The sequence below is a fragment of the Saimiri boliviensis genome, chromosome Y (assembly GCF_048565385.1).
Source record: "Saimiri boliviensis isolate mSaiBol1 chromosome Y, mSaiBol1.pri, whole genome shotgun sequence".
NCBI lineage: Eukaryota > Metazoa > Chordata > Mammalia > Primates > Cebidae > Saimiri > Saimiri boliviensis.
Window position 1 is genome coordinate 20496252 of NC_133471.1, and position 12801 is coordinate 20509052.

General features: G+C 50.3%; 1 protein-coding gene across 1 annotated transcript; it reads left to right on the forward strand.

Annotated features, from left to right (window-relative positions):
• The first annotated feature begins 808 nt into the window (after nt 1–808).
• On the forward strand, nt 809–11605 carry LOC141582972 (granulocyte-macrophage colony-stimulating factor receptor subunit alpha-like). Its single transcript, XM_074392412.1, has 7 exons — nt 809–888; nt 1824–1990; nt 3061–3194; nt 4708–4737; nt 8248–8383; nt 10727–10776; nt 11567–11605. The coding sequence occupies exons 1-7, from the start codon at nt 809–811 to the stop codon at nt 11603–11605; spliced, it is 636 nt and encodes a 211-aa protein (XP_074248513.1).
• The last annotated feature ends 1196 nt before the right edge of the window (nt 11606–12801 follow it).

Sequence of the window (12801 nt, forward strand, 5' to 3'; positions counted from 1 at the left end):
GAAGACACTGCAGGAATCTCTTCACAGCATCCCTCACCCTTCGAAGCCGCACCCAAGACCATCAAATTAAATCCCATTTAACTCTTTTTTTTTCTTTTGAGCTGGAGTCTGGCTCTGTCCCCCAAGGCTGGAGGGCAGTGGAGTGATCTGAGCTCACTGCAACCTCCACCTCTGGGGTTCAAGCGACTCTCCTGCCTCAGCCCCCCGAGTAGCTGGGATGACAGGCACCTGCCACCACAGCCGAGTTTTTGCATTTTTTATTTTTTATTCTTGAGACACAGTTTCATTCTTGTTACCCAGGCTGGAGTTCCATGGCATCATCTCAGCTCAATGCAACTTCCACCTCCTGGGTTCAAGTGACTCTCCTGCCTCAGCCTCCCTAGTAGCTAACATTACAGGTGCCCGCCACCATGCCAAGCTAAATTTTTGTTTTTTTAGTACACAGAGGGTTTCTCCATGTTGGTCAGGGTGGTGTTGAACTCCCGACCTCAGGTAATCGACCCACCTCGGCCTCCCAAAGTGCTGGGATTTCAGGTGTGAGCCACTGCGCCAAGACAATTTTTTGTGTTTTTAGTAGACACGGGGTTTCACCATGTTGGCCACGCTGGTCTTGAACTCCTGACCTCAGGTGATCCGTCCATCTCAGCCTCCCAAAGTGCTGGGGTGACAGGCGTGAGCCGTCGCTCCCGACCCCATTTAACTTTTGAGTGAAAAGTGTTTTGTTTCTGCCTGTCCCCAGGTAAGAAGGAATTTCTCCTACTTCATCTACAATGCAGATTTCTCCTGCTTCATCTACAATGTGGATTTCATGAATTGTTGCTGGGCATGGGGTCCGACCGCCCCCTGCGATGTCCACTATTTTTTGTCCATACAAGACTCAAAGGAAGTGTTCACCTTATGTGAGGAATTATGAGGAAGGCAGGGATGGGGGAAAGTACTGCTGTTCATTTTTTCTACTTTTTATTTATTTGAGACAGAGTCTCGCTCTGTTGCCCAGGCCAGAGTGCAGTGGTGCGATCTCGGCTCACCACAACCTCCGTCTCCCGGGTTCAAGCGATTCTTCTGCCTCGGCCTCCCGAGTAGCAGGGATTACAGGTGCCCGCCACCATGCCCGGCTAATTTTTTTTGAAAAGCATTCAAAATATTTAATGAGATGAGATACAAAATCCTATGTCTGCTGATAATAGCTGTGTACAATTATAATACATGTGATCAAAGAGTAAACAGGAATCTGTCTGAGAAACAAAAAAACAGATTTTAAGAGAGGATTCTCAGTGCGCTTTCTTGCATTTTAAATTTCTATATTGTTACTAAAGTATTGTTTGTACAGTAAACCCTCATCTTTTAAAATTTTTGTTTCAGCTCGATGAACCTTGCGGTTTTTTTTTTTAATTGCATTTTAGGTTTTGGGGTATGTGTCTAATTTTTATATTTTCAGTAGAGACGGGGTTTCACCATCTTGGCCGGGCTGGCCTCGAACTCCTGACCTCAAGTGATCTGTCCCCCTCGCCTCTCAAAGCACCGGGATGACAGGCATGAGCCACCGCGCCGGGGTTGATCTTTGTATTTTTATTCGAGACGGGAGTTTCGCCACGTAGGGCAGGCTGGCCTGGAACTCCTGACCTCGTGGTTGGACCACGTCGGCCGCTCAAAGTGCGGAGGTGACAAGTGTGAGCCACCACGCCTGGCCTGTTGTTCTGATCTGTGTCTGTTTTCTGTTTCCATTTCGTGGGTTTATTTCTGGTTTCTTTGTGGGTTTGTGTTTTTGTTCTGTTTGATTTTCCTCCCTGCTCTCTGAACACTCTGTCATCCTTCAGGGGAAGGCGGGAGATTCCGTGTCCTTATTACAGGCAGGACGCGGGAACCCACGTGGGGTGTCACCTGAACAACCTGAGCGGATTAAGCTCCCGCAATTACTTCCTGGTTACCGGGACCAGCCGAGAAGTCGGGATCCAGTTCTTCGATTCACTTTTGGAGGTAAACAAAGTAGGTGGGAATAACTTGTTTGCAGAAATGCTGACCAAAAAACAAGAGACAGAATAAAACAGACGATTTCCGGTTGTTTACAGGTGAGACGGAATTTGCCTTAAAATCTGTGTAACTTTAAAATACAATACAATAAAATGTTTCAATTCAATTATTTAATGTAATTTAATTTAATATAAATAAAATCAAATTTTATTTGATTTGATTTAAAATAAAATAAAAACAAAGTAATTGGAGCACTTTGGGAGGCCGAGGCGGGCGGATCACCTGAGGTTGGGAGTTCGAGACCAGCCTGAGCCACATGGAGAAACCGAGTCTGTAATAAAATCACAAAATCATCCGGGCGTGGTGGCGGGCGCCTGTGATCCCACCTGTCTGAGAGGCTGAGGCTGGAGAATGGCTTGAATCTGAGAGGTGGAGGTCGCAGTGAGACGAGATCACCCCACTGTCCGCCTCCGTCTCTCCCTGTCTGCCCTCATTCCTTCCTCCCGTTCCTTCTCCTTCCCTCCATTCCTCCTCCCTCCGTCTCCCCCTTGCTTCCTTCCTCACCAGCACCTTCCCCATGCCCAGGCCCCGCTCCAGGCTGGCGTGTTGAGGGTGGCCCCCCACACCCACACTCTGTCCTCTTCCCAAGCCCGCTGCACCCCACCCACGGCCTCTTTCATCCCCTGGACACCCCCGGCCTCTTTCGGCCCCGGACGCTCGCCCAGCCCGTCCCCAGCTCCCCCCCGGGGTCCTGCTCCCGTGGGCGTCTCTGCTGTGCCGGGCACCTGCCTGGCCGTCCTGCCCGGCTCCCACGGCCTCCCGTTCCGTGGCTGTTGATGATCGATGCGCCTCCGGGGTTCAAGCAATTCTCCTTCCTCAGCCTCCCAAGCAGGTAACGTTTTGTGTTTTTAGCAGAGACGGGGTTTCACCGTGTTGGCCAGGCTGGTCTCGAACTCCTGACCTCGGGTGACGCGCCCGCCTCGGCCGCCCAAAGTGCCGGGATCACAGGCGTGAGCCACTTTGTCTGGGAGGGGGTGGGCGGGCGTGTGGGCCCCAGGTTCGCGGGTGAGTCCGGCACCCTCGTTACAGAACGCTTCGACCCGCCCGGCAACATCACGGTGACCTGCAACAAGACACAGTGTGTGGTGCGGTGGAGACAGCCCAGGACGCGCCAGCGCCGGCACTTCCTGGAGTTCCGCTACCAGCTACACGTGTGCAGACAGGTGGGTGCCAGCACCGGGGGCCCAGTGTAGACAGGAGGGGGCCCAGTGTAGACAGGAGGGGACACAGTGTAGACAGGAGGGGACCCGGTGTAGACAGGAGGAGACCCTGCCCCACCTCCACCTGCACCCAGTGTAGACAGGAGGGGGCCCAGTGCAGACAGGAGGGGACCCAGTGTGGACAGGAGGGGGCCCAGTGTAGACAGGAGGGGACACAGTGTAGACAGGAGGGGGGCCCAGTGTAGACAGGAGGAGACCCTGCCCCACCTCCACCTGCACCCAGGGTAGACAGGAGGGTGCCCAGTGTAGACAGGAGACCCACTGTAGACAGGAGGGGACCCAATGTAGACAGGAGGAGACCCAGTGTAGACAGGAGGGGACCCAGTGTAGACAAGAGGAGACCCTGCCCCACCTCCACCTACACTCAGTGTAGACAGGAGGGGACCCTGCCCCACATGCACCTGCACCCAGCATAGATAGGAGGGGACCCCGACCCACCTCCAACTGTACCCAGTGTAGACAGGAGGGACCCTGCCCCACCTCCACCTGCACCCAGTGTAAACAGGAGGAGACCCTGCCCCACCTCCACATACACTCAGTGTAGACAGGAGGGAACCATGCCCTATATGTACCTGTACCCAGTGTAGACAGGAGGGGACCCCGACCCACCTCCACCTACATCTACTGTAGACAAGAGGGGACCCTGCCCCACCTCCACCTGCACCCACTGTAGACAGATGGGACCCCACAACACCTCCACCTGCACCCAGTGTAGACAGGAGGGGACCCTTTCCCACCTCCACCTACACCCAGTGTAGACAGGAGGGGACCCTGCCCCACATGCACCTTCGTGCACTGTAGACAGGAGGAGACCCTGCCCCACTTCCACCTGCACCCAGTGTAGACAGATGGGACCGTGCAACACCTCCACCTGCACTCAGTGTAGACAGGAGGGGACCCTGTCCCAAGGCCATAGGGCCTGCGTGGGTGGGTCAGCAGCTGTGGGTACAGGAAGACCACTGGCAGGTCGGGATTCTGTGTTTGCAGCTCCTCACCCGTGTGTCCTGTCGATTTGGGGTTTGTGGAGGGAGCGAAGCCTGCAGGGACTCAGGACACTTACCCATTCGGTGCCCACACAGAGGGACAGCGTGTGAAGTGGGTTAGAAACTTCACACTCTGAGAGACCAGAGGTCTACCATTTGAAGACACAGCAAGAAGGCAACCTTCTACAAGCCAGGACTAGAGCCCTCACCAGGAACTGAAATCTCTAGCACCTTGATCTTGGACTTCCCAGCCTCCAGAACTGTGAGAAATAAATGAATGTCTCTTGTTTAAAAAAAAAAAAAAAAAAGAAACTTCACACTCAGGACAGGGGCTGTCTACACTGGGTGTGGATGGACAGGGGACAGGATCTCCTTTTGTGGACACGGGGTTGAGCTGGATGTGGGGACTTGCCGTCTGAAGTGGGTTAGAACCTCGAACACTGAGCCTTGTGTTCTGTGTTGTTTCCTTCCAGAACTCCCAACCTGACACTGAAAACACACTGGTGAGTGACACCTCGGACCATTCCCCCGACCCCTAGCATAACCCCAGAGCCCCTGTAGACAACCCGCGGTTCAACCCCGAATCCTGGAGTCACCACAGCTAGCATAACGGCACAGTCCCTGCCCAGCACCCCACACAACCTATACTCCCTAACACCACCCACATGACCCACCCTCCCTAACACCACCCACATGACCCACCCTCCCTAACACCACCCACATGACCCACCCTCCCTAACACCACCCACATCACCCACGCTCCCTAACACCACCCACATCACCCACCCTCCCTAACACCACCCACATGACCCACGCTCCCTAACACCACCCACATCACCCACCCTCCCTAACACCACCCACATCACCCACCCTCCCTAACACCACCCACATCACCCACCCTCCCTAACACCACCCACATCACCCACCCTCCCTAAAACCACCCGAATCACCCACCCTCCCTAACACCACCCACATGACCCACACTCCCTAACACCACCCCACAGGACCCACACTCCCTAACACCAACCACATCACCCACACTCCCTAACACCACCCGCATCACCCACCCTCCCTAACACCACCCGCATCACCCACACTCCCTAAAACCACCCGCATCACCCACCCTCCCTAACACCACCCGAATCACCCACCCTCCCTAAAACCACCCGAATCACCCACCCTCCCTAACACCACCCACATGACCCACACTCCCTAACACCACCCACATGACCCACACTCCCTAACACCACCCACATGACCCACACCCTAACACCACCCACATAATCCACACTCTCTAACACCACCCCACGTAACCGACACTCCACGACTCAGGACCCCTAGGGTAATTGCACAATTTGAGTTTACAGGACTCTTAGTGCCAGTGTGACAGGATGGGGCATGACCTTGAACCGGAAGCCTGGCATTTCTCCCTGGGTGGGTTCTGCTGTTGGTCTGAAGCATCATGCCTTTAGTGGTTGGGATACGGATGCTGAGCCTTTTCTACTGACCCTCACATCTTTCCCCTCTTTCTTCTGGGCGGGTTAAGAATACATCTCCGTTAATGTCTCAGGAGATAATTTCTTCCTGTAAAATGCTTTTAGAGTGAGTACTTTTGTGGGATGTTTTCCAAGTGTCCCTGCCACTCTGACCATCAGTATCTTTCTCTGTGCGGTGAGTATGCTGGACGTCACGATGTTAACATCCCTTGCTAAACTATCCATCTGAAGGCCTGTTAACATCAGCTGATGCTCCAGAATTATGTATTTATGTATTTATTTTTGAGACCCAGTCCTGCTCTGTGACCCAGGCTGGAGTGCAGTGGCTGGGTCTCAAAAATCTCAGCTCACTGCAACCTCTGCCTTCTGTATTCAAGTGATTCTCCTGCCTCAGCCTCCCGAATACCTTCGACTTCAGAGGCCCACCACAGCAACCCACTGTTTGTATTTTTAGTAGACACAGGGTTTCACCATGTTGGCCAGGCCGGTCTCAAACTCCTGACATCAGGTGATCCACCCACCTGGGCCTCCCAGAGTGCCGGAATTACAGGCATGAACCACCGCACCCGCCCCTTCTTTTTTGAAAAGTAGAATTTTAGCCAGACACAGTGGTTCAAGCCTGTAATCCCAGTACTGAGAGGCGGACGTCCGTGGATCAAGAGGTCAGGAGCTTCAGACCATCCACAAATCACTTGATGGCAGGAGTTTGAGACCAGCCTGGCCAACCTGGAGAAGCCTTGTCTCTACTGAAAATGCAAGAATCACCTGGGCATGGTGGCCACACCTGTAATCCCAGCTACTCGGGAGGCTGAGGCAGGACAATTGCTTGAACCCGGGAGTGAGGTTGCCATGAGCCCAGATCATGCCACTGCCCTCCAGCCTGGGTGACAGAGTGAGACTCTGTCTGAAAATAAAATAAATAAAATAAATAAAACAAAATAAAATATTAAAAAAATTAATAAAATAAAATAATAAAATAAAATAACATAAAATCATAAAATAAAAATAAATAAAATAATAAAATAAATAAAATAAAATAAAATAAAACATAAAATTAAATAAAATACAAAATTAAATAATAAAATAAAATATAAAATAAATAAAATAATAAAATATAAAATAAATAAAATAAAATATATAAAATAAAGTAAAATATAAAGTTAAAATAATAAAATAAAATATAAAATAAATAAAATAAAATAAAATATAGAATAAAATAAAATAAAATATAAAATAAAATAAAATAAAATATTAAAATAAAATATAAAATAAAATAATAAAATAAAATATAACATAAATAAAATAATAAAATAAAATATAAAATAAAATAAAATAATATACTAGCACTTTAGGAGGCCGAGGTGGGTGGATCACAAGGTCAAGAGATCAAGACTATATGGTCAACATGGTGAAACTCTGTCTCTACTAAAAATACAAAAAGTTAGCTGGGCATGGTGGCACGTGCCTGTAATCCCAGCTACTTGGGAGGCTGAGGCAGGAGAATTGCCTGAACCCAGAGGCGGAGGTTATGGTGAGCCGAGATCCTGCCATTGCACTCCAGCCTGGGTAACAAGAGCAAAACTCCATCTCAAAAAAAAATAAAAAATAAAAATAAATAAATAAAAATAACAATAAAATAGCAAAATAAATAATAAATAAATAAAATATAAAATAAAATATAAAATAAAATAATAAAATAAAGTAAATAAAATAAAATATAAAATAATATAAATATAAAATAAAATAAAATGGAATCGAATAGAATAGAAATCATCTAGGTTTTCCCAGAGGATGTCCCATCTAAATACTAACCAGGCTTTACTCTGCTTCCGATCAGACCAGGTGCATTCAGAGTGGCAGAAAAAATTGAAAAGCTGGGCGAGGTGACTCTGCCTGTAATCCCAGCACTTTGGGGGGCTGAGGCAGTCAAATTGCCTGAGGTCAGAAGTTCGAGACCAGCCTGGCCAATATAGCGAAACCCCATCTCTACTAAAAATACAAAAATTAGCCGTACGTGGTGGTGGGCGCCTGTAGTCCCAGCTACTCAGGAGGCAGAGGCAGGAGAATGGCTTGAACCCAGGAGGCGGAGGTTGCCGTGAGCAGAGATCACACCATTGTACTCCAGCCTGGGCAACAAGAGTGAAACTCTGTCTCAAAAAAGAAACAGAAAAAAAGTAGAAAAAAAATTTAAAAGACAAAGCAATGGAAGAAAGACAAGGTTTTCCTCCATGTAGAAGACAGTTCTCTTAACATCCCTTGAAAAACTTTGTCTTGAAGTTTCTTGAAGGTTTTCAAGAGAACCCTGTGTTTAAAAAAAGAAAAAGATTTTTGTATTTTTAGGCCGGGTGTGGTGGCTCACGCCTGTAATCCAAGCACTTTGGAGGCCAAAGTGGGCGGATCATCTGAGGTCAGAAGTTCAAGACCAGCCTGACCAACATGGTGAAACCCTGTCTTTAAAAAAAAAAAAAGAAAAGAAAAGAAAAAAGGAAAACAAACCTTTCTTTCTTTCCTCCAAAGATTACCATTCAGGGTGACTTGGATAATAGGTGTAACCTTCCAAGCTCCGAGCCCCGAGCTAAGCGTACAGTGAAAATGAGAACCGCTGACTTCTGCATTCTGACCTGGGGTCCCTGGAGCAGGCCCACTGAATTTGGTAAGCCCTGGGGCATGCTGCCTAGAGGTAGGGGACATTTGTGCCGTCTGTCACCACCTTGAAGGCAGATTAGACATCAGCTACCCCGTCCTGGGTGCTGAGATTTGATCGAGAGTATCCGTAAAGGTTGGGCGCAGCCGCTCACACCTGTAACCCCAGCACCTTGGAAGATAGAGGTGGGTGGATCATGAGGTCAGGAGTTGGACACCAGCCTAGCCCACAAGGTGAAACCTCATCTCTACTAAAAACACAAAAATTAGCCAGGTGTGATGGCGGGCACCTGTCATCCCAGCCACTTGGGGAACTGAGGCAGGAGAACCGCTTGAACCCGGGAGGCAGAGGTTGCAGAGACCTGAGATCATGCCGTGGCACTCCAGCCTGGGCAACAGAGCAAGACTCTGTGTCACAAAGAAAGAGAGAGAGAATATGGCTAGGAATACTGTCATGCCCTCTTATTATTTTCTTTTATATAGAGACGGGGTTTCACCATGTTGGCCAGGCTGGTCTCGAACTCCTGACCTCAGATGATCTGCCCACCTTGGCCCCTCAAAGTGCTGGGATTACAGGTGTGAGCCACTGCGCTGGCCTATTTTTTTTTTTTTTTTTTGAGGTGGAATTCCTGACTGTCCCCCACCCAGGCTGGAGCAGAGTGGGAAAATCTCAGCTCCCTGCAGCCTCTGTCTTCCATGTTCTGGCGATTCTCCTGCCTCAGCCTCTCGAGTAGCTGGGATGACAGGCATCCACCACCACCATGCCCGGCTGATTTTACATTTTTAGTAGAGACCGAATTTCTCTATGTTGTTCAGGCTGGTCTCGAACTCGTGACCTCAAGTGAGCTGCCCGCCCCAGCCTCCCAAAGGCCTGGATGTGAGCCACCGCGCCTGGCCCATGGTGAAGCTTGTTTTTTTTTTTTTTTTTAATTTTATTATGAACTCTGTCAACCAGGAAGTGGCGTGATCTCCGCTCACTACAACCTCCGCCTCCCGGGTTCAGGCGATCCACCTGCCTCAGCCTCCCCAGTAGCTGGCATTACAGGCAGCTGCCATCACGCCTGGATAATTTAACATTTTTAGTAGAGACGCGATTTCTCCATGTTGGTTATGCTGGTCTCGAACTCCTGCCCCCAATCAATACACCCACCTCGGCCTCCTAAAGTGCTGGGATGACAGGCATGAGCCATCATGCGTGGCCTCTTTCAGGTTTTCTTTTTCTGTTTGTTTTTTGAGACAGAGTCTTGCTCTGTCGCCCAGGCTGGAGGGCAATATGCTGATTTCGACTTGCTGCAACCGCCATCACTCGGGTTCAAGCAATGCTCCTGCTTCAGCCTCCTGAGCAGCTGGGACTGCAGGTGTACCACCATGCTTGGCTTATTTATTTTTAGTAGAGACAGGGTCTTATTATTTTGTTCAGGCTGATCTCGAACTGCTGACCTCAAGCAATCCACCCACCTAATTTATTTTTAGTAAAGACAAGGTTTTACTATTTTGTTCAGGCTGGTCTCGAACTCCTGACCTCAAGCAATCCACCCACCTAATTTATTTTTAGTAGAGACAGGGTTTTATTATTTTGTTCAGGCTGGTCTCGAACTCCTGACCTCAAGGAATCCACCCACCTAATTTATTTTACTTGTTTATTTTTTTGCCACAGAGTTTCACTTGTAACCCAGGCTGGAGTGCAACAGTGTGATCTCGGCTCACCGCAACCTCCGCCTCCTGAGTTCAAGCAACTATCCTGCCTCAGCCTCCCGAGTAGCTGGGACTACAGACATGCGCCATCACACCCGGCTAATTTTTGTGTTTTTAGTAGAGACGGGGTTTCACGATGTTCACCAGGATGCTCTCGATCTCTTGACCTCGTGATCCACCCACCTCGGCCTTCCAAAGTGCTGGGATTACAGGTGTGAGCCACTGGGCCACAGAGGTGAGCTGTGGGCACAGAGGTGGTGACTTCATGCCCTGTGTGGCTTCTGCTCTAGGGGAGGGTGCATCCTGGCTCTCTCAGCTCCTGCGTCAGCCTCCTGAGTAGCTGGGTTGACACTCACCCGCCACCACACCCCGCTAATTTTTTGTAGTTTTAGTAGAGACGGCATTTCATCACGTTGATGAGGGTGGTCTCGAACTCCAACCTCAGCTGATCCTCCCGCCTCGGCCTCCCACAGTGTGGGATGACAGGCCTGAGCCACCACTCCTGGCCAAGATTTTTATCCCTTGGTGATTCTCAGTGACGTTGTTTTGGGTCGTTGAACTCAGCATCCTGAGGAAGGCACTCTGACGGCCTGGGGCTCCCTTCACACTTCCTCTCTGTCCCTCAGGTGTGTCCAGATGCAACGACTCTTCCCCCCAGTTCCAAAAATCAAAGACAAACTCAACGATGAGAATCAGGTGGAGGACCAGGTAGGTAGGGGTGGGCGGAGCGGACAGCTGGGGTGGAAAGCCAGGGAACGCGGACACGGGGACACGGGTTCTGAGTGTCAGCCGCCCTGCTTCTCCACCAGCTGGGACTTCAGCGTCACCACGGGGTGTGGCTGGAATCTGTATCCAGCTCCTGGACCTTCCACCTGGGTTCAGGTCAGGGTGTCGTCAGGTCGAGGTCAGCGTTTTCTCTGTGAGCTCCATCAGGAGAAACTGAGGCGGTGGTGGTCAAGAAAAGGAGGAGAAGAAGGTAGACTGGTCCGGGTGCGGTGGCTTATGCCACTAATCCCAGCACTTTGGGAGCCTGAGGCGGCTGGATCACCTGAAGTCAGGAGTTTGAGACCAGCCTGACCAACACGGTGAAACCCCGTCTCTACTAAAAATACAAAGTTAGCTGGGCGTGGTGGTGGGCGCCTGTAATCTCAGCTACTCGGGAGGCTGAGGCAGGAGGATGGCTTGAACCCAGAAGGCGGAGGTTGCGGTGAGCCGAGATCATGCCACTGCACTCCAGCCTGGGCAACAGAGTGAGACTCTGTCTCAAAACAAAAACAAACAACCTCTTCTCCAGAAAACCTCAGCTTTTACCGTTTAGAACTTTGACTGATTAGATGAGGCCCACATTTTCCTCTTCAGAATTTTCAACTGATTAGATGAAGCCCACCTTCCCCCTTCAGACCTTCAACTGATTAGATGAGGCCCACATTTTCCTCTTTAGAATTTTCAACTGATTAGATGCAGCCCACCCTCATCCCTTAGCCCTTCTACTGATTAGATGCGGCCCACCCTCCCCCTTGGATCTTCAGCTGATTAGATGAGGCCTGCCCTCCCCCTTTGGGCCTTAGACTAATTAGATAAGGCTCACTCTTCCCCTTAGATATTTGACTATTTAGATGAGGCCAACCTTCCCCTTTCAGCCCTTTGACTGATTAGATGAGGCCCAATCTTCCTCTTTAGCTCTTGGACTGATTAGATGAGGCCTTGGACTGATTAGATGAGGCCCATCCCTCCCGTTAGATTTTCCACTATTTAGATGAGGCCTACCTTCCCTTTTAGCCCTTCGACTGATTAGATGAGGCTCAACGTTCCCCTGTAGATCTTAGGCTGATTAGATGGGGCCCACACTCCCCCTTGGATTTTCAGCTGATTAGATGCGGCCGACCCTCCTCCCCTTTGGACCCTCAACTGATTAGATCAGGCCCACCTGCATCCTCGGCCATCTGTCATTCTGTTACCTTCCACCCCCACGCTAGCTTCCTCCCCGGACCCCGCTTTCCACTGACTCCCAGGGGTCCCGCACCTAGCCCAAGGCAACCCTGTTCATCGCCAACCATGAGATCACACGGGTGCATGCGTCTCAGATCTTCACCCCAGGAAAAACACCACCCCACGACTGGGCGCTGTGGCTCACGCCTGTTGTCCTAGCACTTTGTGAGGCCGAGGTGGGGGGATCACTTTGAGGTCAGGAGTTCATCTCTACTGAAAATACGAAAGTTACCCGGGTACGGTGGTGGGCATCTGTCATCCCAGCTACTTGGGAGGCTGAGGCAGGAGGATCACTTGAACCCGGGAGTGGAGGCTGCAGTGATCCTCCTTTTTTTTTCAGATCATCAGGGAGGAATTCCCGGCAGAGGAAGGGAAGGTGTACCGCGAAGAGATATTGACGGTGAAAGAAGTTGCATGAGGCTCAGAGGGTGTGGAAAGAGCAGCACGTCTCCGTCCCCAAGACATTCAGAAACTGTATTTTCGTTCATGGTGCTGTCAACCTTAATGTCATTTTCTGTGGTTTTGTTTTGTTTTGTCTTTGAGACGGAGTTGAGGTCTGTCCCCCAGGCTGAAGGGCAGTGGCGCAATCTCAGCCCACCCCACCGCAACCTCCGCCCCCCGGGTTCCAGCCATTCTCCGGCCTCAGCCTCCCGAGTAGCTGGGATGACAGGCACCCACCACCACGCCTGGCTAATTTTTGTATTTTTAGTAGAGACGCGTTTTCACCATGTTGGCCAGGCTGCT

Excerpts from the sequence above, each read along its gene's own strand:
- LOC141582972 (XM_074392412.1), top strand. The coding sequence starts at position 809 with ATGAATTGTTGCTGGGCATGGGGTCCGACCGCCCCCTGCGATGTCCAC. Across the intron at positions 1,991-3,060 it reads TTTGGAGGTAAACAAAGTAG|AACGCTTCGACCCGCCCGGC; the intron begins GTGGGAATAACT and ends CCCTCGTTACAG. Across the intron at positions 3,195-4,707 it reads AGCTACACGTGTGCAGACAG|AACTCCCAACCTGACACTGA; the intron begins GTGGGTGCCAGC and ends GTTTCCTTCCAG.